Source organism: Takifugu rubripes, chromosome 17 (genome assembly GCF_901000725.2).
Source record: "Takifugu rubripes chromosome 17, fTakRub1.2, whole genome shotgun sequence".
NCBI classification, from domain to species: domain Eukaryota; kingdom Metazoa; phylum Chordata; class Actinopteri; order Tetraodontiformes; family Tetraodontidae; genus Takifugu; species Takifugu rubripes.
The window spans coordinates 2,939,305-2,965,775 of record NC_042301.1 but is presented as its reverse complement, the minus strand read 5'-3'; the positions used below and the strand labels follow the sequence as shown (position 1 = coordinate 2,965,775).

Sequence of the window (26,471 nt, the reverse complement as noted above, 5' to 3'; positions counted from 1 at the left end):
CTTTGGGTGTTTTACTTCCTGAGAAACTAGTTCAGGTCTGAGGTGGAACTACAATGATTTATTAGAGCTACTTGTTATGGCAAGAGGTTTTGCGTCAATGCTACCATGCTTAATATAAAAATGTCAAGAATCAGATGAGTTCATGATCTTTCAGTTTTTATTACAAGTAATCAACGGTCGACACATCCTTTAACGCTGCACTCCTCCGACTTGGTCCTCAGTCCTCCGGTCGGGGGCGTAGTGTCCGGCAGCATCTGAATGGAATCCATGTAAGCTATATCTGGACCGCAGGGACGGCTCGGTTTCCTGGACCTCTGGCATCTGCTTGGTGGGTAATTTTCCATCTGAGAGATAAAGATGATGGCGGAAACCAGCTGATGATGCAGGTACTGGGGCATCTCCTGGATGGTCCAGATCAAAGCAAACTGGCTCTTCTCAAAGCCCTGAGAGACCAGAAGTCGGTGCAAAGACCAAGAACGTGAAATCTGAGTGCAGCTCCGTCAGTTCAACTACACAATGAATTCTGGACCTCACCAACATCCTCTTGTACAACTTGGCGGCGAGTGCCAACAGTCGTTCAGGGACACTTGTGAGCGTGGTCACCTCAAACCCCTGCGCCGTCTTAATCTCTTCTGAAATCAGGAGGATGCACCTCTGGAGTGACACAGGACATCACCTCTGACACTACATCAATCCACAGACCTTCAGTGGGAGGAAGCATTCGGTCCACAAGCGCCTCCGACATGGCGAGTGCAGAGTCGACTCCCGCAGCGGCCGCAGCGATGGCTCTGTCGACCAGAGGCTGTCCAGCTCGGTCCTGAGCCACCTCCAGCCTGACCATCAGCCAGGCCACCCCCATGTTTACACAGTCTGCAGATCCGTTCGCTGCAACGCTCGCCGCGTCCTGGATTTCCGCTACCTTGTCCTTGGCAGTCGCAACCACCTGGGGGCAAAGATGAACATCAGGAAGTCGCTCTGTCTGCTGGGAATCGCACCGAGTGTCACAAGTCACCTGCTCGGTGGTCGCGAGAAGCATCGGGAACACGGCCTCCAACCAGTCCAGGCCTTTGCATGCAACCTCATTAGCAATGGAAACTGGCAAGGAAACATCAGAAAAGTGGTTTTCCAATAATCCGTTATCAGGCTTGGCCTTCCACAACTCATCCAACCACCACCCGGGGAATGGTCCAAATATTTTAGTAACACCTTAATCAAAGTTACAAAAATACAGACTTTTGAAGGCCATGTCCAGTCTGGTATCCCAGTACTCACCGTGGGGCTGTAGTTTATCCACGACGGGTGAAAGCACCACGGTCACGCATCTCTCCAGGCCCTCGCACACGCACCTCAGGCGGGGGTGGCTGCACTTGGTGCCGCTGTAGACGACTGAGAGCTTAGTGCGAGCCGAAGCCACCAGAGGCAGCGCGGCCAGCCTGTCAGCCGCATTCGGTCTCCTCTGGAGCTTCACAGAGACCAAACAATTGATCTTAAAAATCGGCACGAGGCCGAGAAGAAGTCACCTGTACCGTAACGCACCTGGTTGCTGTTGCCAATTGGCATGTTCTTCGAGAAGATCGGGCAAAACAACAAAGGAATCCCCTCTAAACAAAAGTTATCTTGACAAAGAGGATTCTTTCTGGATAATTAAGCCGAAACCGCCGCTTTACAGGGACACGCTCACGTGGCGACGCTGCGTCACGGCAATTAGTGCGCACCTGAGCTGAAGATGCTCACGAGCCCCCACCTGTTGGCGCGAGTTAACGCAGTTAATGACGTGGATAGTTGTTGTTCTGGTAAAGCACCCACGTCTGTCTCAAACAGATTTTATTGAATTACCCGCACCTGCACGCAGAGGTGACCTTCTGAGCGACAATAAGACCTCAGAGGTCACGTGTCTTTCTCTCGAACCCAACTGTCACGAGTCCATCTCGGGCGCATATTATTGCAGCTTCACCGAAACCACCTCAACAGGTTTGCGTAACGCGCATTTCCCCTAAAGTGACAGCATGGGGTTAATGCGGGGATGTGCGGGATATTCTAAATATGCTCCCATATCGGCGCGCGTACTAATGAGCACTCGTCTGAGGACGTGGTCCGAGGTGCTCCCGCACGGTGGAGACTGAAGGCGAGCACGCTCTGAGCCACGAGGGTCTGTCCGTGGTGCTGATGCGGCTGCCTGCTGCCTCCGCAGCGTCTCAGCGCGCGGACGCGCCTCCCGCACGCAACGTGCCAGCAGTCGCATCTGTGCATGGCCACGCGTCACGGACCGGGGGAGGGCTGCCGCTGATGATGACGGGGGTGGGTTTAAAACGACTTTGCAGGAGGGCACGGTCACAAATTTGGGAGGCACGTGCGGGGGGCGGTACCCTGTACACGGGCGTCACGTGGCTCTAGCGAGCGCCGAGCTCGATCCGAGCCGCCTCAGCATCAGTCCAGTGCGGCAAGAGCCAGAGACAACATCAGCATGGCTACAGAGATGGAGCCCACCGAGTAAGTCCTCTCTTCTTACCTTATCTTCTCTCTTTGGAGGGGTAAGATGATAAAATGATGACGAGACCACCTGTGGGATTAGAAACTGCGCACATGGGGTTTTTGTTCAGTCTAAAAGTTATGGCATCACTTGTTTGTTCATGAAATCAAACGAACTCTGCCTTGTTTTTTTTTTAAAGTGCGGTGTAAATTTTAAAAAAAAAGATATTAAAGGTGTACCTTAAAGAAAAATGCGTTATCCTTAGCGTTATCAAAAACGTCGGAACCTTTAGTAGGTCTGGGTGCGGATTTCTGACGCACTATAATTATTGATGTTGGATTAATTGTCTCCGACGATTTAAAAGAAAAGATGTTATTCTCCCCATTCGACTGACAAAAAGCCTCCGTTGGCATGGCGAACAATGATTAGTGCGTAAAGAGGGGCGCGACTGGCACGTTCGCTTTTAGTTTTCTTCAGCAAAAGCGCATGTTGCTCTTTACCAGTGATGTCACTCCTGCACCCCCTGTTTCGTTTCTGGAGTAAAGTGTAAAACCACAAAAGTGCCAATGCGACGCTGCGCTGCAGAGAGGAGGGGGTCCACGGGGGTGCCTGCGCGTTCTGTTGTGATCGAGAACATCGCTCAGCTTGGGTAACCTGACCTTCCTCCTCCAGCGTGATCCGCCTGATAATGCAGTACCTGAAGGAGAACAACCTCTACAGAACGCTGACCACCTTACAGGAGGAAACGACTCTGTCGTTAAACACCGTGGAGAGCCTGGACAGCTTCATAGCAGATATTAACTGTGGCCACTGGGACTCTGTCCTGATGGCCATCGAGTCCCTGAAGTTACCCGACAGCACTCTTATCGATCTCTACGAGCAGGTAAAGCGTTGTTTGAGCCAGGAGGTGCATTTTCTCACCTCCCGAGATTTAAAGTTGGTAACATCTGCCGGGTTCCTCGACAGGTCGTGATGGAGCTGATTGAAATGAGGGAGGTGGGAGCAGCTCGCTCACTCCTCAGACAAACAGACCCCATGATCATGCTGAAACAGACGCAGCCACAGCGCTACCTCCACCTGGAGAACCTGCTGACATGCTCCTACTTTGACCCTCTTGAAGTATGGCAGTGAATAAAAACAACACATCTGAACCCCCGTAAGCATTTCTTTTTTTTAAAGAAAAGAAATATTCCGTTCTTCTCTCGGCAGGCGTACCCAAAGGGCAGCAGCAAGGAGAAGCGGCGCCTGGCGATAGCAGAGACTCTTGTGAGGGAAGTCAGCGTCGTGCCTCCTTCTCGCCTCATGGGGCTCCTGGAGCAAGTCAGCGTGAGTGTGCCGATCCCTTATAGAAATTCAGACATACTACCTTATACATTTTGGCTGTCTTGTTAATCTGATACTGATGAACCAACAGTACCGTCATCCCTGTTCCAAACAGTCTATGAAGATACAGCCGCATTCGGATCAGCTCTCCCCAGAAATGACCATCGACGTATCAGCCAACAAGAACAGACACATGGAGAAAGAGACCTTCCCCACACAACTGTACCGTCACATCAAGGTAGAGCCATCACAGTTTCCCTGCATCATAGAGGTCATAAAAACAGAATATTTGTGGTGGCGTAAGGGGGATACACACGCACACACATACCTGAGGGCACTTGTTTCAATGTCTGGCTGTGCCTTCTTCACGTCCATCCAGATGGAGCTTCATGCTTGTCCCTGTTTGCCTCCACCCAAGGTTATAGTGGTCACAGTGATAACTGACGTCAGACTGCAGCAACAACAGCTAACGTGTGTGTTTGATGACAGTTTTACAACCCCTGTGTTGTTGCCGTGTCTCATGAACTGCAGTTTGGGAGGCGGTCACATGTGGAGTGCGCCCGCTTCTCTCCGGACGGGAGGTACTTGATCACTGGGCTCGGTGGATGGTTTCATCGAGGTGTGGAACTTCGTCACTGGAAAAATTAGCAAGGTGAGTCTCTCTGACACCCGCGCACCGTTAAATAATCCCTGTTTTTAACTGCAAATCCTTAAGCAAAAGCTGCTTCTGGCGCTGTGTGTCAGGATTTAAAGTATCAGGCCCAGGAAAGCTTCATGATGATGGATGATGCTGTGCTGTGCATGTGCTTCAGCCAGGATGCAGAGCTGCTGGCAACTGGAGCTCAGAATGGCAAAATAAAGGTGTGACATTTCTTCACTGTCCCCTACTGTTGTGTAGCTCTGTTTGAAATGAACCCTGTGTTCTTGGTAAGGTGTGGACGATACAGAGCGGCTTATGCCTGCGCAGATTTGAGCATGCCCACAACAAAGGAGTGACCTGCCTGAGCTTCTCCAAGGACAGCAACCAGATCCTGAGTGCATCCTTTAACCAGAGCATCAGGTGGGGTTGAGCGTGAGCACGCACCATCGCCTACTGCCGGGTAGACGAGCACGTTTGCTCTAACCAAATACTGAAGCAGCGTGTTGAGGTATTTGAGTTTTAAATGGTGAGAGTAGGATTAAGGCACCCTTGCGTGTAGCAGCAGCTCACACCCAGAATCCGCTGCTTCCAGATGCACATGCAGGGGTTGCGTAATAAGGAAGTATTGCTAATCACACATTTAAGAGCCAGCCTCTCTTAAATCCCCCTGATTTTCACCTCTTGTTGTACACTGATGCGCTGCGCAGTCTATAGATTCTACACGCTCTACATAAGTGAATAAACAGAGATAAAACATACATTAAGACAACGGTCATTAGATGTAGAGGGCTGAGGTCTTCCATAGTTTAAAGGCTGCCATGGCAACAAGCCGACACTGCTGAACTCTGTCGGAAACCCGGCAGATGGAGCGTGAAGGATGAAGCCAGGTAAGGTCTCCAGGTAACTCCTCCACTCTTACCACGTGTCCCCATGGCGACGTGGCGAGGGGCAAGATGCCGGGTGGACACCATAGGAAAGGCTGTATATGCCCCAGGAATGGCACCACCCCGGCCCCCCAGGGCCACAAACTGGCAACCTTGCTGCTATATCATAATCATTCACAGGCAATGGTGACAAAATAAGGGTTTAAAATAGCAGAAATACAACAAACAGCACAGCGCGTCCATCCATGTCAATACCACACACAAAAAATCACCGATTGTTCAGACAAGCAAACACCTCCTGGGATTGATTTCTCTCTCTTTCACACACTCACGCATGCACACGCGCGTGCAGGGGGTAAATATTTATTCCCGAGGCGTGTGGGCTGAGCTCCTCCACTCTGATGGAAGCACATGTGCTGCGTGGGTGTAACTGGGAAACCATGTGCTCAGGCACAAAGATGCAACGTGTTCCTCCACTTGCAATTCCACGCGACCGATACGCAGATTCATCCTCCCAGACAAGGAATGAATCAGCGAGCGTGAGCTGTTTTGTCACGGTTCAGCTAAACCGCACTCCAGTCAGTCCACAGGAGCTATAAATAGCACATCGCACTGCTTCCCCCTGTTATTCAGTTTGTATTGAGATTCTAAACATTCGCACATTTACAGATTTCCCTAAAATAGAATTGAAAAGTCAAATATATATTAGCTAGTTTAGCCTTTTTGTAGTAAATGGCACATTAGATATCGTCATGGAGCTAATCATATTGTTCAGTCAATCAGTTGTTTTCTTAACTAACCTTAAAATAAGGTTTTAGTGGAACGTCTATAAGAAGAGGTAAAGAATTGTTGCATGATTATTTTGTTTGATTGTAAATTTAAACTACAGTCGGGCCTTTGCAACTTTACAACAGAGTATTATTGTGTATTTATTCCTGCTGTAAAGTTGGAGCTATATAAATTTCAGAATTATTGAAGGCCATTTTTAATGTGATTTTCAGGATACACGAACTGAGATCAGGCAAGACGTTAAAGGAGCTAACGGGACATTTGTCGTTTGTAAATGATGCGTATTTCACTCAAGATGGACGTCACATCATCAGTGCCTCAGCTGATGGCACAGTGAAGGTACACTCGTGGCGTTTTGGTGTCATTTACTACTGTTGTGGCGCTAGAACAACTCTCATATGTGCATATTTTGTTCTGTTTAAGATCTGGAACACAAAGTCCTGGGAATGCATCCACACTCACAAGTCTGTGTCCCGGGCATCAGAAGTCCCGGTCAACAACGTGATTCCCCTCCCTCAACACCCAGAGCACTTTGTGGTCTGTAACCACTCCAACACGGTGGTTGTCCTGAACATGCGCGGTCAGGTGAGACGCCTTTCACATATGGTGACTGAGTGAATCGTATACAAACCTTCGCATAAAGTTTTGCACATGGATTATTTTTAAAAATCCAAAGTTATAGTTATAAGAGGACCCTTGACTGGCACCCTCCTAGTCGAAGGCCCTTGTGGCAACAACAAAGTCCAAATTCTGGCGCTCCTCTTCCTCAGACTGTGAAGACGTTCAGCTCTGGCAGGCAGGAGGGAGCTGAGTTTGTGTGCAGCACCGTGTCACCCCGCGGAGAGTGGATTTACTGTGTGGGGGAAGACTTAGTGCTGTACTGCTTCAATTACAAGACGGGGAAGCTGCAGAAAACGCTGACGGTGAGCATTAAATCCGGGAGCACCAGGCGCGCTTTACTGAAGGATTCATAAAATAAGGCTAATGTACTAACGTTCTTTCAAAATGAGTCGTAGAGGAAGGAAATAAAGACATATGTGCGTGTGCTGATCTATTGCATCTCCAGGTTCATGAGAAAGAAGTCATCGGCATCACCCACCACCCACACGAGAACCTGATCGCTACGTACAGCGAGGACGGCCTCCTGAGGTTATGGAAACCTTAGAGCGTCGCCAGCATCCCCTATGGAGGACCCAGGGAGCCGTACACATGGTTAAAATGCAGTTCTTTCAGTTTATGCAACTATTGGGGACCTAACACAGATATGAGCAACATTTATTCCCATGTATGTGTTGACGTTATGGTATTTCGTGTGCAAGAATCATAAGAACACATCAAGTGTGTGGTGCTGTTTGTAAGTGATCTTACAAAACCTGCTTAGACTGGGGGCCTACGGAAAAGGGCCCCCAGACAAACCAACAAGGCAGCACATTTATGGATGTGTGGTGTCAATTAACCTATTGACGTACTACATAATTTGGGAGGATTTCATAACTCCAAATTCTTTTAGAAACAGATGGGGGAGGGGTGTCCTCTGACACCCTGCAGGTAGAGTAAGAAGCTGTGATGGTGGGTGGTACAAAGATGCATAAATAGTCTGCAGTTCCCCACCAAGATCTGTCGATACCCATGCATAATATAGTTGGTATATTATTCTCCTAACAGGCAGCTAAAAACATAATGTCCATTTTGAAGGTCACGTCTAAGCATGTGAGAAAGAAAAAGTAATTATTTTATGGTAAAGATCTCGCAGCTTTGCCCATCAATCCAGAATGACACGGCAGCTGTTTATCATGCCGTTAGTGCATTTTTAAAATGTTAATTATTCTGTTTTTTTACTACCTAAAAGACTGAATTCTAATGACAGGGAAACTGTAATACTCCAGTTGTTTTACAGCTTCCATTGTAAAACAAGTCTTAGAGCATTTATCGCCCCCTTGTGGAGATATTAAACTATGTCTGTTAATATGAAGTTTAGCAAGTGAAAGATAAAAAATGATCTCCAAAATTCATAAAGTTACTGATGACATATTCCCTTCATGTTTTAAATTTTTTTTTTTTTTTTGGATCTTTTCCATTTTCAAAATAACAGGAAAGGTAAGGGGCCCACAGCAAAAGTTTGTACCCTTCATAGTGAGTAGCTAGTAGCGCCCCCTCTGGCCACTATCGCAGCAAAGTACTTTTTGTAGCAGCCAAGAGTTTTTCAGGTCTCATTTGAGGGATTTTCCTTCATTCTTACTCACAAAAGTCTTCCAGTTCTGTGTGATTCTTAGGCAAGAACCTTCAGGTGGACCACTGTTTATTTAGAGGTATGTTTAGGATCCAGAATTTTCTTCTCTCTTTGTTCACCAAAATTCCAAAAGTTTGCCAGATCTTTCTGGAAGTCTTCTGCAGTCAAATGGAGGTTCTGGCTTTTCTAACAATAATATGTGCAGTTCCCTTACTCCCACTGCTCCTGTTAACTACCAATTCCAATAACCTTCCTAACTGAGGAAAGAGCGCCTGAAAAGGCTGCTATCTCCTCTCCTCTGAGACCTCACGTTTTCTTTTCCCTATTTTACTCTAATAGTAAACAAAACAACGTCAATACACCAATATTGCTTAAAATGTTGGAAATCGTGTTTCACATTTAACTTTATGCCTTTTGGAGATGGTTTTAGTTGGACAGAGCTGCTTAGCTGTTCACATTAACAGAGATCTTTATCAGAGGTGCCATTGGGCTAAAATGAGCTCTTTAATAAATTAGGAAATCATTTCTAGATAATTGCTTTATGATGATTTGATTACATGCCTTGCAGCACTCTCTAGGTCCTCCATACAGCACACACATGTGGATCCAACCTCATCAGTGCAGTTTGAATCCCCATTTTAATCTCTTCTGTCTGCATTAGACATGAAATTGCATGACTGTGAACAGTGGTGAACATTCAAACATTTTGAATAATTAACTGCCTCTTCTTTGACTATAAATGGTATCAGGTACTATATGTTTCAGGTTTGTTTTACAAAACTTTTGTTACAATGATATAATAGTCATTGGTAAATGTGTGGTTTAGTCCATTGCATGCTACCTCAACAATGGCCAAATATGTAGTATTTTGTTTTTGTTAAAATGTGCATGTTGACTGAAGATAAACCACAGATTTTAAATGGACCATAATCAGTCTTTGTGCAGTCCACATTGACCAGAATTTATTTTTAATTAGCATTATAAATATCCATCTACTGTAACTTGAGAGATGATGTTTGCATCTTGACTATATTTGCATTCATTTTGTATATTATACCACGTGTATCTGTTAAAAAATTAACAAATAAAAGTCAAAAACCATCATAGTTGTCAGTTTATGAGACTGTTGAAACCCTAAATGTTTAGTGTCAGTTTGAATTTGAGCATTTGAGATATACTTACAAAATAAATTAAAAACAATATCAAAATATGCTGCTATTTTCACACCTTTTATAAAGACAGACGACGAAACTGGTTGCGAAAGTAAATTAAAAGGAAAAACAAGTCTGACGCGATGACGTAGAATGCGTGCGACGGACGTCGCCAAAACAAGCTGTGGGCTGCACGAGTTTTGCAGCTTTGCTATACGGTTAAGTGGCACAAACATGTCAAAATGCCACTTTGCTGGCTTATCAGTGTAGAGGGGAATCATAAACCTATTCTACTGCCTCACCTACAAGCAGTTGTCCTGGGTCGAGGTCCAGAAACGACTATTAAAGACAAGAAATGTTCCCGAGAACAAGGTAACATATCTTACTTTGTCGCACCTCTTGGACAGTAGCTAATAGCATGATACATTATATATACATTTAGGTGTATATTTACATTCTATCACAACAGACATTTTTAGATATGTCCATAGATTGTGTATTCTTTATTGTAAAAGCTACTGTTATCATATCAAGACAAACTAACCTGTGCAACGATCCCCTTTTAAAGTTGAACTGCAAGCAGAGTGCAACAAAGGATATGTCAAAGTTAAACAGGTGAGCAACTTACCTGGACTTGTGTGTAAGCCTGTAACTCATTATTTACCAAATTCTTCTACCAAACTCTTTCTAGCTGGGTTTGAACCCCACTTCCATAGATTCTTTGGTGGTTGGTAAAGGCAGTGTGTCCAAAATGAAGCCTGGGCAGCAGCTTTATATTGTCAATCAGCTCTACCCATACACTGTCCAGTTCAAGGAAGATCTCTCTGGCAGCACTAAAAGATCAAGAGAGGCAGTTTCAGACACCAGACACAATGACAAAGAGGAGCCCTGTAGGAAATCATCCAAACAGGGAGAGGTTTCTGTTTCAGTCAGCCACAAGGAAGCTCCAAAAATGAGTGTAAGAAGCAATGTCCACTTTTCTCTACTATCTATCCTCTTGTCTGGACTCCTGTCTGAGGGGTGTTGGTAAAATGTTGCAGGGAAGCGTTGGACACTGGAACCTAGGTCTGAAGGCCTCAATGCAAGACCCAGAGATGCAGGTAAATCTCTAAAAAGGGGATTTTTCTGTGATTTGATGTCCAACGATCTGAATCACATTTGCTTGACTTCATTGTCAGTGAGAAACATTTCCCCCCCCCCCCCCCCTAGGTATACAAGGATGATAAAGTAGTTGTAATTAAGGATAAATATCCTAAAGCTCGCTACCACTGGCTAGTTCTGCCATGGCAGTCCATTTCCAGTTTGAAGGCCTTACGTAAGGAGCACTGTGACCTGGTGAAACACATGCAGCAGGTCGCTGAGCAGATGATTCGGCAGTGTCCAGATGCAAGCACACCACGTTTCCGTTCAGGGTACCATGCAATCCCAAGTATGAGGTAAAGATAAACTAGATGTGATGATTTAAATGATCCGTTGTCCATGTCCGACCCTGTGCTTGGCACGCATTTGAAATCAAGATGTTAAAACTAACATGTTGTTTTCTATTACAGCCATGTACACCTCCATGTAATCAGCCAAGACTTTGACTCTCCTTGTTTAAAGAACAAAAAACACTGGAATTCTTTCACGACTGATTACTTCATTGAGTCTCAAGGTAAAGGAGAGTACTACGTTTCCAGACTGTCAAATTTTGTAGTTAGTCTTAATTTATGTTCACTTTTTTCTTTTTTTCTAAAAATAATTTTCAGCGGTTATTCAGATGCTTGAAACAGATGGCAGCATTTCCATCAAAGAAGGAGCCACAGAGTTGTTAAAATTACCTCTCCGGTGTCACGTATGCCGCAAAGAGTTTTCCAACATACCAGCACTGAAGCAACACCTAAATTCCCACTTTCCCAGTTAGGAGAGTGTCTTCAAAGCTGACATAATGTTAAAAATGTTTGGGTTTCCCCCCCCCAATAGTAGCCTCATTTATAGTTTTTATTTTACCTGTGAAATTTTCAGGACACCTTCAGTTTGTTTTCTATTCTTTTGTCATTAGAAGGGTCATTAGTGTGGAGATACCTCTGGCAGAGTGGATTATTTTACATCTTGAAACTGTATTAATCTACTTGGTATGTTGATGTCAAAAGAGTCCCCTGTATTTACAAACTCAGGATGATGAAAATAACCAGCACACCACAAGTACATATCATTTCACTAACACAATAAAATTTTTAATTTTGACAGACTTAAAATGATGTTATCCTGAACAAATGTTGTTCTAGACAGTTTATATTGACAATATTGTATTACAAATGTGCCACGTATTAATAAAAACACAGTTGATAAATGGCAAATGCTGCGCTGTTCCTTATGTCAACCACAATATCAAAGTTTACACTTCTTTTTTTTTTAATAATATATATATTATATCAGGAAATCCCAGCTAGAAAACCAGCATTTAATTCCCATCTGAAACAACTAAAGGTAATGGCCCGTACGGGGATCGAACCCGCGACCTTGGCGTTATTAGCACCACGCTCTAACCAACTGAGCTAACCGGCCACGTGCAGGCCCGCAAGTCTTTCATTTTTTCTGAGGCGGAATATATTATCCCAAGCTTTCCAGACAGGTTCCGTACAGATGTTACAGTTAGGTTCCTGGGGGTCCATCATCTCCTGAGTTGCAACTCCCTCTCGCCGTCATCTGGGGCCATCAGGTTGTCCACCGTGTAGAGCCCGTCGTCTCCGATCCCCTGGAAGAAATACTCGTCGCTCTCGCAGCTTTCGGTTGCGTTCACGCAGTCGGCGATGTTGATTCGTCGCGTCTCGTTGCTCTCGCTGCTCTCACTGGTTTCACTGGTGCTCTCGCTGCTGTCGCTGGTGGCGGCGGTCGTCTCAGCAGTGGGGGTCTCCACCGTTGGAGCCTCGGTGCTCTCCTCCGTGCCCAGGTTGTCTGGAATCACCTCAATCAAATTCTGAAAATAATAATAAAAAGAATACTGCGTCGGCCAGATCTCTCTGAAACTGGGCATGGCTGGATTTCAGGTTGAGGGGGAACTTGATCATCTCACCTTCCGGACATTCTCCTCACTCCCCATACTGTCATCTCTGGTTTCCCCCATAGGGTTTGACTGTGGACACAATAGTGTCCATATCATAAGAAACAATGTAGCACATGTAAATCATGAGTTGCTGAAAGTAGCCAGACTTACATTCTCATCTGATTCACTGTCACTCTCTTCTGATGTCTGTGGAAGGGTGCAAGAAACGTGATTAATCTGCATCACTGAAGTTATCTGAGCATTTACATCTCTGTGTGCAATAGTGGCACCCACATTGTCCTCTGATGTCGATTCTACCGATTCGGATGATTCTGATGATGTTTCTGGGCTCTGCAAAGACACATGTTTGATAAATCAAATGTAAACACGTTCACAAAGTTCTGGTCAACAGCTGATTGGGTGGTGAAGACCCCAGATATTCATGCACAACTTGCCTGGTTGGACGTGTTTTCCCTCAGAACTCTGCAGTAGAGAGACATGACAAACAAGTTAGAAGGTGAAGATCACGACAGTTTCCTCGTTCGGGGAGAAAAGATTGTTACCTGAAGCTCAGTTGTGTCATTTTCCGCCGACTGTGAGACAGAAACGCTCAACACCTGGTGAAAAAATCAGGAAAAAAACCCAACAATCACAAACCACAATATATTTAATTATGCTCCAAGGGTGCCTAAACAACAATTATCACGTTCTTTGAACGGCTTGTTGTCATACACCCCCACAGACGTCCAGACAGTAACAACAGCCTGTCAGAACAGCTGCATCAGTTCTGTGGTTCTGTGTAAACATTGGGGTGTGAGACGAAGTTGCAGAACCCACCAGGTCCGAGTCCTCCTCCGTAGTCTCCGAAGCAGTGCTGTCATATGAAATCTGTCAGGAAGGAGGTGATAAAGATCAGGATGGTGTGATTTTTATGGAAAATTAGACCCATTCAGACACTTCTCCTTACAAACGCGCAGGAACCAAGGCTGTTTTGGCGTGTTAATGGAGGAAAACACCATTTTTAAGAAGATGTTTCATTTACTACTGGGTTTGCCAAAAGGGCTCCAATCAGGCAAACTGTTATTATGAAGTCCTTCATTCTGGTAAAGAGGCACAGTATGAGCGGCCCGCTGTTAATATTTGAACATTTTAGACATTAAAAGACATTTAAAGGAAATTCAGAATGACCCCATTATTACGTAATTGAGGCTGTTTCCATGGAAACTAAACACCAACCAGCGCGAACGAAGATCATCGCAAGAAAAGTTACAATGAGTCAGTATAAGATAAAATACCTGTCGACCAATTACAGCCTGACTGTCCTTATGTACTGGGAGAAGAGTCAAACCAGTGTCTGTGTCGCCGAAGTCCCAGTTTGAGGAAAATGCTGCAGGGAACTCCAAAGATGGCTCTATATAAGTCGCCCTGCCACCGAGCTGCTGCATCACTTCCTTCCGCTTCTCTCTCTCTCTCTATCCAAGGCTTTTTTTTTTTTTTAGGATGGCAAAAAACAAACACAATGTGGCAAGATAATTACACACACACACACACACACACACACACACGGTTTCATTCAGACATACTGTAAATTTCCTCCACCCCCTCTCCAGTCTTGAGTGAACTACAGCCCAGCGTAGTAAACCACAGGGTTTGTGGCCTGCTGGAAAACAAACTCACCCACTGAGAGAAACGGCGGCCCAGACGTGGTCACGCTTCCTGCGACCTTCTCTTCTCTTTTCTTTCTTTATAAAAAAAAATGTAAAGAGACTCTACGGTGCGCTGTCTGCCCCATCAATAGTCTCATTGATCAGTTATGGGGACCAGAGGGCCTTGCTCTTGTTCTATATTCCCCTTAAGTACCTTTTAAAGTAGAAAAACCCTTTGATGCACAAGCATGCAGAGAAAATAAGATTATGGGATGTGGACAAATGTAAATATCAGCATCCTGGTTCTTTTTTAAACTGTTCCATGCAGTTACTAAAACAACCCTTTCTCTTTGAAAACCATTCACAGTAGAAAATAAAGACTCATGCATTTCCTCTCTTGAGCTCATAGCTGCTTCCTGGAAGTCCATACACGGTCATCGCTAAAATAGGAAGACAGAATTCCTTGTTTGAGCTCTCTGTGCATTGGAACCACGCGGAGGAAGCATGCAATTAGCCTGGATCCACGCCAGTCTGGAGCTGTTTGCTAAAACCACAGCCACCCGTTGTTGGAAGCTGCAGCTTTGGAGCAGGGCAGGAGCGAAGAGCGGATGATTGATGCTTGTTATTGCCCCGTCTGGAACGTGACGGCATCCACCCTCCTTTCATTTCTAATGGTGCACGGGCCAGTTCGGAACCCCTGGACGCTTACAGCAGATGTGATGGCCACAGACCATCATGACCGTGGGTTTTGGTCACAGCCTGGCTAAATATGGTGTCTCACCCTCAGCTGTGGGCAGAATGTAAAACTATACAGGAACACTGGTAATATACATTGACTATATGTTGTGCCTTGACTTCCTGCCTTGTGTTTTACTGACCCTTCTCATGTAGACAGATGACCTCTGATGGCCTCCGCAGGCGGTTCTGCCACGGTCATGTCATGATTTTTTTTTTTTTTGGTCTGTGGAGTGAGGATTTGGGGAGATTTGGGGGCCTGGATGGCATTTGTGATATTTGGTGGTGGACTGGGAATGCCATTGCAATAGAAATTGGGCAATATTTGTGTGGGTGGAACATGTCAAATTAAAAATCCACAAAGTAGTGCAGACCAAAAGGTTTCCCAGCAAAACATTGCACAGTTGCAAGATGCTTACTGGATGGTGCTTGTTTAGTGCTCAAAGCTGTCAAAGCTACACCGAAAATTACACATCACTGATTACATCCAATCTCTGCAAAATATATACGTATAATTCCTCAAATGGTGCTGTACATTTTGGATCATTAGAGTTTTATTTAAAAAAAAAAAAACGTATTCCAAAATGTGAGAAAATATGTTGATATTTTAAATATATTTATTTCCTCTATGCGCGCCATAAGGTGAATTGACATAGTGACATCTAGCGGTCAAATGTGTGCACTACACCAATGTTTAGGGACCGCTCAGACATTATATATTTTAATAAATAGCTTTAATCTTTTAATTTTCCACGTCATTTGTGATACTTTTATTCATGTTATTTATCAGAATATATAACTTTTGACAGATCTCTTTGTGTCCCCTTTGTGGTCCAAAGACCCTCCCAAAGGCTGAAAAAGACCCTGACCCTCTGTATGTGTGTGTGTGTGAGTGCATGTGTGTGTGTGTGTGCATTGGGAGCCTTGTCTCCAATACAAAAGGACATCATCTCCGCAGGTTCATACCACGCTCACTGCTTTAGTTTGTGCAGGATTCTCATATCTTTTTGCATCTGCCAGCTTCAGGTAACAAAACATTTAGACTTTTTCCATTTAATTTTAAGACAAAACCTAAAACTATTGAGAATAAAAATTACTGTCAGTCTTCATATTGATATTTATAATTGAAGTATTTGTTCAGATCATCAGGAAAGCACAACTATTACTGCACTCTTTGATATCAGAAAGTAATGCTTGGTAAAATGAAAAAAAATATTAATACTACTGACAGACAATATAGTCATTTTTATTCTATTCTGCATTTTAATGTAAATGACATAGAGAAAGTTGTTTCATAATTAAAAGTTGTTTCATAATTGACTTTTAACTGATCATAGACCAGTTTTCCTTAATGTTACGGAAATTTAACATTGTGTTTTAGGGTGAAATCAGGTTCTATCTCTCTTTATCGCTCTCTCTGTCACACACACACACACACACGCACACCACACACCACACACACCACACACACCACACACACACACACACCACACACTACACACACACACACAACGCACACACACACACACACACACACACAAATATTTTGGCATGCTTTGGAACAGAGCGCTGAGCTTTTCTTCCGCCGTGCAGGAAGACAAACGTTTGTGGATTTAACATTTTTTCCAGTCTGCTAGCTTCTGATGTTTACTTTAGTTCTGAATGTGACTTTGGCGAGAAAGAGAGAGATAGAGAGAGGGATGGAGAGAGAGAGAGAGGAAGAGAGAGAGGGAGAGAGAGAGGCATTTTCAGAGACAGTAACCTTGACAACAGTCAGGGTCATTGGCAACACATAACATTATCTATTTTACATTGAAACTTTTGTTCACATCTTTTAAGTCAAATAAAAAATCTCCTGTCTGTTACCAGGCTTTCTTAACCTGCTTTTTTCCCACCAATGAGCCCATTTTCATTGTGTTCCAGGTATGAGGGCCTGCTGCGTGTTTCTGTACTTACTAGCGGCAACATTTGCCCTTTCTGTGAGTGGGAACCATTTTTAAAAACATCCCTTTCAATTGATTAACTTAGCCTTTAGATGTATTTTCATGTCACATATTGATGTATTAAAGCTGCAAATTAACAGATGTCCATAATGTATTCCCCCCAATATATCAAGGTTAAAAGCAAACCTCATGGCAAACATCATAAGACTCTAAATGTGGCCAAAGACAAGGTGGTGTATAACTGTAAATGATTTATAAAAGCTAGCAGCGCCTTCACATGGTTAAATAAATGTGTCTTCTGATTCTTGATTAAGGATATTATTGCAGAGGAGGCTAATGAGCCACAGGCTTTGCCTACGCTCCTTCCATTGGAGGAGAGCGGCACTGAACAGGAAGTCGAGGATCTGAGTTCCGAAGACAATGCGAATGCTAATAAGGAAATTAGAGGCATTAAGATGCCGAAAAGGAGCAGCAAAACCGAAGCAGTCCTGATGAGCGATGAAGAACTGACAGAGCTCCTAAAGAAGGAAGAGCAGGAGGTGGAAGAAAGAGAGCTAGAAGAGGAGGAGGAAGCGGAGGTGGAGGAAGGCAAGGAACAGTCTGCTGAGATCAGCGAAGACTCCGAGAAGATGTTGAACGACCAGCTAGACAGGGAAGATGCTGAAGAGGGGGCAGATGAGGACGGGGAGGATGCTGAGATGCTGGATAAAGAAGAGATAGATGTTGAAATGATGCCACTTGAGAGTAACGTGGAAAAAGCTGCTCAGCAAGTGGCCCAAACCGACGAGCGAGGAGCGCTGTTTGAGGAAAGCGACGGCAGCGCCGAGTCCGAGATCCCGGCTGACCTCGACTACGCTGCCGACAGCGGACTCTTACAAGCTCTGCACACCCTAACTCCTGCAAAACACCCTAACAGCCAGTTGCTCCCGGAAACAGAAGGTAATGAGCAGAAAACCAGCGAGGAAGAGGTGCCGGCGGCCTCAGACGACTCTGCTGAGGCAGCAGACGGCGGAGAAATGTCTGAACACGACGAGGACCAACAGGCCACGCCTAAAGACGAGCAGGGCCAGGAATTAGACGGGGTCACTCCAGACCCGAAGGAGAGCGCCGATGTCCCAATGTCTAAGATGGGCGGAAAGGAGGAAGAGAAAAGCAGACGTCACTCAAAGAGAAAAACAAAAAAGCAGCAGAGGAACCACATGGTGGGGAAACACTTTCCTCAGAGCGAACAACCGCAGTCTGGACAGGAACAGAGTCAACAGGAGTCTGAGAGCAGCAGCGCTGAAAACACAGGCTCCAAGGCCAAGAGGAGGAGGGCAGGGAAATGGGTAATGGAGCTTTGTGCTATGTCTCTGCTGACACTGTGCTTCTTCAGCCCAGAACCTTCACCGGCCACTCTCAGACCGGTGATCTGTAGTTCTGGAGAATCATCAGATAAGTGAACACTTCCCAAAGGCAGAATTTAGTTTTAAAACGTGATTTTTCACCCACGTTCTCACTTGAAGTTGCTGAAATAAAGGCAAACCCATCAAGAACATGTCATTTTCAAATGTCACATCTATGTTTCTTTCCCCCAGGGTTCCATAGTCGGGATGAATCCAGTGCAGATAAGAGCCACGGTCGATCTTTACCCCAGTACCAGGTCCGCTCTTGCTGGTCACGTGCATCACCCAGAAGCTCCTGCTGGTTGGTGGACTCACTCTCCCAACATTCCCACAGAGGAATCCGCTGACTGGCTCGGTTTTTTTCCGAAGGGTTCCACATGGAGCGTCTCATCACTACCAAAACAGGCTTAGGCAGTGAATAAGAGCGACCAAGTCGAATTCGATCCCTGTTCAAACCAAAGGGGTGGGGGGGGGACGTAGGAATGTAGAGGACTGACACGCATCTTTCACCTTATTACACTCAAATTACACTCGTTCCTTAAAGGCAGCACAACACCCCAAGAGTACAGCTCGGGAGTCATTGCCATGTGGTTCCCTGTTTTTAGATCCGTGCACCAACTTCCCCTGTAAGCGTGGAAAGACGTGCAAACTCGATGCCGACAATAAGCCGGGGTGTGTGTGCCAACAGGCGTCGGAATGTCCCCCCAGCGTGAACGACTTCGACCGTGTAAGTACAGAGGAGGATGCTGTCGGGCGGGCGACTTTCGCCGCTGCTCCCCGTCATCCTGTCCTTCCTGCCGCAGGTGTGCGGGACGGACAACAAGACGTACGACTCGTCCTGTCAGCTCTTTGCGGCTAAATGTAACCTGGAGGGCACAAAGAGGGGACACAGGCTCCACCTGGACTACACCGGCCCGTGCAAACGTGAGCCTCAGGTGCTGTGTCGTTTTAAAGGTGCTGGCAAAACGCTGACGCTTCTCTCCGTTCCGTCAGTCATTCCCTCGTGCTTGGACGCCGAGCTGGTCCAGTTCCCTCTGCGGATGCGCGACTGGCTGAAAAACGTGCTGCTGCAGCTCTACGACCACGACTCCACCGCCCCTGGCTTCCTCACCGCCAAGCAGCGTTTCAAAGTAACGCGCGTGAACACCGCAGCCCTTGAAACGGTCGCCCGGGCAGAAAAACCCCCCTAAAGTCTGTGGGAAAAGGTCAATAAGAACATTTGTTCCCCTCTGTCCCGCAGGTGAAGAAAATCTTTGAGAGCGAGAGGAGACTGCATGCCGGGAATCACTCGGCTGAGCTGCTGGCGCAGGACTTTGAGAAGAACTACAACATGTACATCTACCCAGTACATTGGCAGTTCGCCCAGCTGGACCAGCACCCATCTGACAGGTGCGCCTCATACGTGTCCCTCCACAGTCCCCAGGACGGAGCCAGCGTCCCTTCCTTGGCTGCCAAATCCAGAGCATTTTTTAAAATACAAGGCCCTTAGAGGCCAAGCTGGAGAAGCTGGTAGCATCTCTCTCCCTCTGAGTGTCTCTCTACAGCTATCGCTGACCCCATAGTTGCCCACTGACCTCTGACCCCGCTGACCCAGTTTTCATCTTCAGTACAATCCCTCTCCTTCTCTCCTCCCCTCCTCCTTCACTCGAGTTTCCTACGAACCAGCCTGGTCCTGCTCAAGGTTTCCTCCTGTTAAAAGGGAGGTTTTCCCGACACCTGCTTGTTCGGGGGGGTGGGGATGGGGGGTGTGGTGGGGGGGGGGGAGGGGTCTCTGGGTTACTGTGAAGCACTTACACAAGATCTTGATTGTTACAGAGAGTCAATAAATAAAGTTGGATTGAATTGGATTGTTAAAAGATTAAAGACATCGGTGGTGGGACCAGACCCTGCCTGTGGCCTTAACCTGTCCTGTCCTCCAGGTTCTTGTCGCACTCAGAGCTCGCTCCACTTCGAGTCCCTCTGGTGCCTATGGAACACTGCACCTCCCGCTTTTTCCAAGAGTGCGACGCTGACAAGGACAAACAGGTCTCCTTTAAAGAGTGGACTTCCTGTTTTGGCATAAAGAACGGTGAGAGCATGTCTTTGCACTAAACTGTCCCCAAACGATCGCTCTACCCTCAGGAAGCATCACCTGACCCACGCTGCCATTTTCTGATGCCTATGTTTGTCTCCACAGAGGACATGGACGTCAACCAGTTATTCTGAGCTTCGTTTTGTTCCTCGTCTCTTGGCGGCGGCGGAGAGAAGCCACCCTCACCTCTGTAAATGTGGAAAGACGCTTTACATCTGCATCTGTTGAGAGTTTCCGTGATTCAGTTTTAAATAGATTGTAAGGATGAGTTACACGTAGCTGGTTATGTTCCGCACCGGGAACGTCGACTACCAGGGGGAAAAAGTGTAGCAATTAATGACCAAAAGAACTTTGATTGTAGTTGTTTTTGTATGTTAAAGCCAATAAAACACAGTTTTGTATTGTTAGAAAACATAAAAGCAGATTGTAGCTCAACCAGGTTATTTTTATTTTTTGTGGCATCTTATAATTCATTAAAAACAGCGAGTGACGCGAGCGACGCCGTGACGCTCGTTCTTGTTAATCACAATTTGTTCTGTTGACCGTCAGAAGATTTCATGTTTCCTTGGGCTGAAATAAAGCTCTTGGGTCATGATGTCGGAACCTGGGCCCGGAGAAACGACAACACGGCCAAAACACGGTGGCTAATACCTGGTTTACCGCTTAATCCCCAACACTGACGCCCACAAAGCACTAAAATAGCCGTGATTACGATGACTTGCTGTTTTGATGATAAAGTAGCGAAGGCGGATTGGCCCGCCGTTGGTCGCCGGCCAACGCGGCGCTGCCTACTTAAGCGAGGCGAAGGTGCCCGTCGACCACCTGCTGTGAGCGCCAACATGTTCTGCACGCTGTGGCTTGTGTTTCAGGCCTGGGCTGTTGCCGTGGAGGGGGGGGTGTTTTCAGCCAGCCCTGAGGCGCTCGCCAAGCTGGCCGCAAACAGCAACGGAGCGGCGGCCGGGACCGGTCCCAACCCCGGGACCCAACCAAATGCTGAACGCCTTTCAGTACAACTCATCCAACTGGGTGGGTCGTTTTTCATCCAGCCGGTCGGGACGCAAGTAGGTCGGGTACCGCTAATCCCTGTCGGAACAGTCCAGCGAGACGGGACCTTTGCCGCGGGACAGCCAGACAATCTCAACCTGCAGGAGCTGTTGGCTCAGGGCGCCGCGGGGGGGGACGGTCACACTCTTTCCTGTTTTGCCACAAGGAACCGCCGGCGGAGACCCGCAGGCTGCCCCCCTGAATCCCGACCTGTTCCCAGCAGCCACATTGAGCAACCAGCCACGGTCGGGTGCCACCGCCAGACCGCCGGGGTTCCAGCGCTCGGCTGAGACTCCCATCAGGAGGAGGCGTTCGCCTGAGCTGCTGACTGAGGAGGAGGAAGAGGAAGAGAACTCTGGGATGGACACGGACGAAGACTTAATCGAATGAGGGCCCCTGAGGACGTCCCAAAACGAACTGGTGTCAAGAGTAGCTGCATAATATACGTTTCTTCTTCTATACTGTAATCAATAAACGCCTGTCCTGGCCAAGTCAACCAGGCAATGCTGAGTCGTTATTCTTCCATATCACCGAATCGCGAATCTTCCCACTGTGCGACATCAAACCACAGAAATCTGCTGATATGACACATTTATTTATTTTTTTTCCCTGCCATAGAAGAAATAAACCAAATGTCTATTTACTTTGGAGCAGCTCGCAGCGCTGTGATTCAGCTGTCTGGATCTAAAAATAGCCCAGACAGATTGCAGTGGATCGGTGCGACTAACCTTAACAGACGGATCCCTGGGTGTAAACCTGCAGAGATCTACGCATCACAAACACGCGCTAATGTGTTCTCGCTGTTGCGGACCGAACTAGGACTTTTGATTCGTGTCGCTAAGCTGGCAAACAGGAAGAAATGTGACTTAATTACGATGATGACAGTGTGTATTCAGCACAAAGCTGCAGCCCAGACTGCCACCGAGGGTGTTTACCTTGTCTGCGCAGTCAGCAACAGGAAAAAAAAACCCCAACAAACTTTCCTAGACAACCTCAATATGTGACCACGCACCCAGCTAGCCTCACTCGCGGTCGCTGCCTTTGCAGTTGGGAGTTGTTCTTGCGTTTGAAGGCAGCATTTGGAGCCTTTCACACCTTCTCCCTTAACGTTCGACCAGTTTTCTGCACATGGATCTGCTTTTGCACGTCTCTCTGCCGTATTTGGACGTTTTTCTGCTTTTCGTAAACAGTATTCTGTCTGCGAGAGGCCGGTTCGGCGTAAACCCGATTGTTTTCACGCCTCCTCCGTCGTTTCATGCTGATGTCAGTTGTTTGCCTCCCGCTGACCACAGTCCACAATATTTAGACGCATCGCAAGCTGGATTCTAGTCAGAAGCTCCCAAAAGCCTCCAAAAAACCGACGCATGACCTCTGCTGTTTTCTGTGGCTGAAAATAGGACTTCTCATGATGTCGAGATGAGGAAATAGACTTGAACAAGTTAATGCTGATGTTTCCTGGTTGCGACAGTCAGCGCTGGCGTCTCATTCACCTTGCAAATGTGAGACAAACATCAAAATGTCCTCGAAACTGATTTGGCAGATTGGTCGTTGGGTCCCGACTCCAGCGTGGCGCCCCAATAAACTTGCCCTGTGCTCCGGAGCTCTATTTTGTGGCGCTCTGGATTTAATTCCCTGTATTGTATGTCGAGGCAGACATTAGCCTCTCGCCAAACCTGCTTCTATGTTGCGAAATTGATGCTCTGCTAATGTTGCAAACAATCGCGTGCAATAAAGTTTAATCCACAGTTGTCTGACTAAACAGTCCCACCTGCAGCCTCAGAGTCTGATACACGTGGGACCCTTTCCCAAAGAAGGATGTCCATGTCCACCACACTGCTGGATTTGAGTGTTCACTACTTGTTCACTTTCAATTAAAAATGACTGTAATTGAATTTTTTCCAACTCCAATAAAATTTGTTATATTTTAAACTCCAGTCAGACTAATGAAAACTGATTTTCACGGCTCTGCTAGATTAAACCTGCTCTTGTCCCTGTCACTATAGGTGCCAAGATACAGCTGTTGTGGCAACGGGTTGTAATTGTCTACGTGTTCCACATATACCTAAACTATAGTTATATTCTGATTTGAGAATAAAGGTGATTCATACTCAAAGGGTCTGCCAGTGTCTCCCTGTGAAACCAGTTAAAAGAAGTTCCTCGACCAGTTAATTATGAGCCAATGCTGCCCCCTACAGGGGTGGAGTGGAAATACACCCGCTCATCCAGCTCGAGTGAGGAAGAAGTAACGATTTAATCTGCTTTAATTTGGTTCAAGTCACTGTTGCTGCTGCAGGAGAAGGTTTGACTACATCAAGCCAGGTGTGGATACCTGGGATGAGTTTATGACCACCAGAGTGTTCACTGATACAATGACCTAAAGCCTTTATGTCTCACCTCTGTGACATCACTGTGCTTCAGTATTTTGCCCACTGTCCTCAACATTAGTCAGCAAACGCACAACAGCCATTATCTGAAGAATAACCCCTGACACAATGTCTGACCAAGAGCTTTTTTGGCCCATGTGACACGGCCAAAGATTCTTTATTCTTTTAAGACGGCCACACGCTGCTCAGAGACGTGACCTGTGCCTAATGACACACTCACCTGTCCGGTGTTGTGTCTGAGTGTCAGGACGGGTGTCTGTCAGAGGCTGGGCGTCCCTGAGGGACAGGATTTAAAAGGCAGGTGGACACGAAGGGGACACAGACAGGAATTGCAGAGGCAGAGAGGCAGTAAATACGTATTTTGCTGCCATTTGTGCCACTGACGCTATTAACAAAGGTTTGTGGACTGCAGGATATCATGGAGCTCCAGACCGTCATTCTGCTGCTCTGTCTGCTCAAGACGAGCATCACTCTTCCGGTATAGTGGCACTTGTGACCTGCTAACAAAAATATCTGTCATATCTACTAAAATGACTCAAATGTCTGACTCAAAATTCCCCTCTCAGGTGCAGATTGGAATCCTTGCCAGCAACAGCAACGAGGTAAAAAAAAAGAAAAAAAAGAAAAACTAGACGAGGAAATCAAAGATTTCCCCTGAGGCTTCTTCCTTCAGCGCAATCTTATTGTTTGTTTAGGTCCTGAGGCTGAATGGATTGACTCTGGCAGCGCTTGGACAAACACAGGCAGGTTCTTCAACACCCATAACGGCTCTTAAACACCAACCTGAGACTGAACCGGAGCCTTTAATCCACAGGCGTCGTCCATTTTAACACAGCTGATGCTACAGCAGCCTGAGCTGCTGCTGAACTGGAATCCACAGCTGGTGGCTCCCTTCAATCCCCAGTTCTTCCCCAATCAGGCCAGTCATCTTACACCAGTTCTCCTACCTAATGGTCAAGAGCAGCAGCCACAGGACCCAAATGCTGCTAATGGCCCTCAACCACCCCTAAATCCTGTCCAGGTACCAAAAACAGCACAGGTTTGACATGGTTATTCATTCATTTACATGTGATTACTGTAAATTGAGTATAATCCTTGTATGGAAAATCCTCTAGATGTTCCCACAGTTCCAGTACCCAGCGTATGGATTCCCTCATTTGCCTGGACAACAGGTGCACGCCAAGAGCAAATACCTCCATTGATTGTGCATTTTTTTCAGCAAAGACTTACAGAGATCCCGTCCCCTGCAGGGTTTTGGGTATTTCATGCCTCCTTATGGCTACCCTCAGCAGAGGAGCACTGCATTGTTGCCCCCAAACAACGGACAGAATTTGGAGAGGGCAACGCAGAGACCACAGCTCCCTCTGCAGGTCAGATGAGAGAAGACAGTTTCCCACCTTTCGAGTGTTAGATTTCTGCAGTTTTATAAACCAGTAAAATATTAACATATAATTGGCAGTTTTGTCCATCGTGTTTGTTTTGTTGAGATTTCTGAATAAGAACGGGAGTAAGATAACCATCAATTATCCCACAGCTGGGAAATTGGCAGCATTCCTGCAGCACAACGTCACACAAATGACATTAGAAGAGCAGAATGGAACAAAAGAGGGCAAATGTAACTGATCTTGGTTAGTGCTCATATAAGTAGGTGATTTTTTTTTTGCTGTATAAGGATTTTATTGCATTGCACTGAATTATGTTGTTATGTCATACGAGCAAAGCGACTAAAAGAACAACTGAAATCTCTTGTTTTTATCAGACACATTTCCCCAGATGCTTTTTTGTAAGACTTCCTGTAGGTTTTTGGCTGCCACAGGTTGCTGTCACATATACGGTGTACAATATAATGTCTTCCTTAATGCTTTGGCTATATTTCCTGTTTTAGCAGTCCTCCCAGTCTAAGGTCCAACCGGAAAAGGTGAGCCTGTTGACTGTTAAATGCTACAAATTGATGCTCTGTTTTTAAAATTCTACCTGTTTGGGAACACAGACAGAGCCTACGACCATTTTACCCCACCCACGTGGCGATGCGTCCGGCCCTGGGGTGGATGAGGTGGGGCTTTTCTTATCTATGATCCTTTCATCAGCGTCTTTTTGGGTGAAAACATCACATTTCTCGGTTTAATTGATTCTTGTTTCCCCACCAGGCTCAATCCAACTTCCCGTTCCTATTCGAGCCGTAGACGTCGGCTGGGAAATGTTATTCAGAAGCTTAAATACTCAAAACTCTTCTGAAAACTGCCGAGTTCTGCGACTCTAGGAATTTCTTTGCACTCCTGTTATATCGGAAGGGGAAATCTCAACCAAATAAATGTAATATTTGAAAAAAAAACTTGCTTTCATGAGGTTTGTTGTGGCATATGTAAATTTTAGATCACAATCATCAGAATGGTGATCCAGAAGATTCTTTCACCACATGCAGGTGATCTCAAGGGGACGTCTGTGGTTTGCCTGTGGAAATTTGTGGCAATTTCTTTTCAGATTTTTCCTTACGGCAAAAACAGTATGGCGATGATGTCACCTTTTCTAAGTTTTTAAATAAGTCAAAGCACCTTTGGCATTAGGAAAATGTCCTCCCTACCGAACGTATCAAAGGCAATCAAATAAGATTATGCTTGACAACATTTTAACCTCGTTTGGTGTAAAATCAGAGACGTTCTCTTTATGAAAAGAAGTGGAATATTACGTAAAGTGACACCTGCACTATTACATTGATCCATCCTCTCACTGCAGGGTGCACAGGTTTGTTAC

The 26,471-nt window shown here is 46.0% G+C and overlaps 5 protein-coding genes, 1 non-coding gene and 1 pseudogene across 12 annotated transcripts; 4 read left to right on the top strand and 3 right to left on the bottom strand.

Moving 5' to 3' along the window:
* Positions 1–135: 135 nt before the first annotated feature.
* On the bottom strand, positions 136–1,726 carry LOC101077279 (perilipin-2-like). Of its 4 annotated transcripts, none has more exons than XM_011612335.2 (6): positions 1,537–1,715; positions 1,273–1,462; positions 1,013–1,095; positions 703–943; positions 535–629; positions 136–443 (listed from the first exon to the last, which is right to left on the bottom strand). In XM_011612335.2, the coding sequence occupies exons 1-6, from the start codon at positions 1,558–1,560 to the stop codon at positions 171–173; spliced, it is 906 nt and encodes a 301-aa protein (XP_011610637.2). In that variant the 5' UTR covers positions 1,561–1,715; the 3' UTR covers positions 136–170. The 4 variants fall into 4 exon arrangements, with proteins under 4 accessions (XP_011610637.2, XP_003972020.2, XP_029706796.1 ...); XM_003971971.3 differs by having other exon boundaries at positions 535–632; positions 1,537–1,714; XM_029850936.1 differs by having other exon boundaries at positions 274–443; positions 539–629; positions 1,537–1,726.
* A 510-nt stretch (positions 1,727–2,236) lies between these two features.
* On the top strand, positions 2,237–8,609 carry LOC101070833 (WD40 repeat-containing protein SMU1-like; annotated as a pseudogene).
* A 1,029-nt stretch (positions 8,610–9,638) lies between these two features.
* Positions 9,639–11,826, top strand: aptx (aprataxin). 2 transcript variants are annotated; one of them, XM_011612311.2, is made up of 7 exons: positions 9,639–9,859; positions 10,056–10,102; positions 10,179–10,445; positions 10,528–10,587; positions 10,697–10,923; positions 11,038–11,141; positions 11,236–11,826. In XM_011612311.2, exons 1-7 carry the CDS (start codon positions 9,730–9,732, stop codon positions 11,388–11,390), a joined length of 990 nt encoding a protein of 329 aa, XP_011610613.2. In that variant the 5' UTR covers positions 9,639–9,729; the 3' UTR covers positions 11,391–11,826.
* Positions 11,687–13,899, bottom strand: scpp1 (secretory calcium-binding phosphoprotein 1). The gene is given in 10 exon segments (NM_001037849.1): positions 11,687–12,446; positions 12,543–12,602; positions 12,684–12,719; positions 12,807–12,863; positions 12,968–12,984; positions 12,986–12,995; positions 13,076–13,129; positions 13,350–13,400; positions 13,558–13,612; positions 13,808–13,899. Coding segments are annotated over 9 exon segments (645 nt in total). The 5' UTR covers position 13,612; positions 13,808–13,899; the 3' UTR covers positions 11,687–12,140.
* On the bottom strand, positions 11,961–12,034 carry trnai-aau (transfer RNA isoleucine (anticodon AAU)). Its single transcript has one exon. It is a non-coding gene; the product is annotated as a tRNA-Ile (tRNA).
* Positions 13,900–15,804: 1,905 nt separating the features above from the next.
* On the top strand, positions 15,805–20,725 carry sparcl1 (SPARC-like 1). Its single transcript, NM_001032552.1, is given in 11 exon segments — positions 15,805–15,919; positions 16,817–16,872; positions 17,010–17,066; positions 17,151–18,164; positions 18,414–18,522; positions 18,827–18,948; positions 19,025–19,145; positions 19,215–19,351; positions 19,462–19,610; positions 20,141–20,289; positions 20,398–20,725. Coding segments are annotated over 10 exon segments (1,941 nt in total). The 5' UTR covers positions 15,805–15,919; positions 16,817–16,818; the 3' UTR covers positions 20,427–20,725.
* Positions 20,726–24,038: 3,313 nt separating this feature from the next.
* Positions 24,039–26,036, top strand: odam (odontogenic, ameloblast associated). 3 transcript variants are annotated; one of them, NM_001037851.1, is given in 9 exon segments: positions 24,039–24,198; positions 24,287–24,322; positions 24,416–24,463; positions 24,535–24,741; positions 24,836–24,892; positions 24,971–25,090; positions 25,606–25,638; positions 25,711–25,773; positions 25,868–26,036. In NM_001037851.1, coding segments are annotated over 9 exon segments (660 nt in total). In that variant the 5' UTR covers positions 24,039–24,138; the 3' UTR covers positions 25,904–26,036.
* The last annotated feature ends 435 nt before the right edge of the window (positions 26,037–26,471 follow it).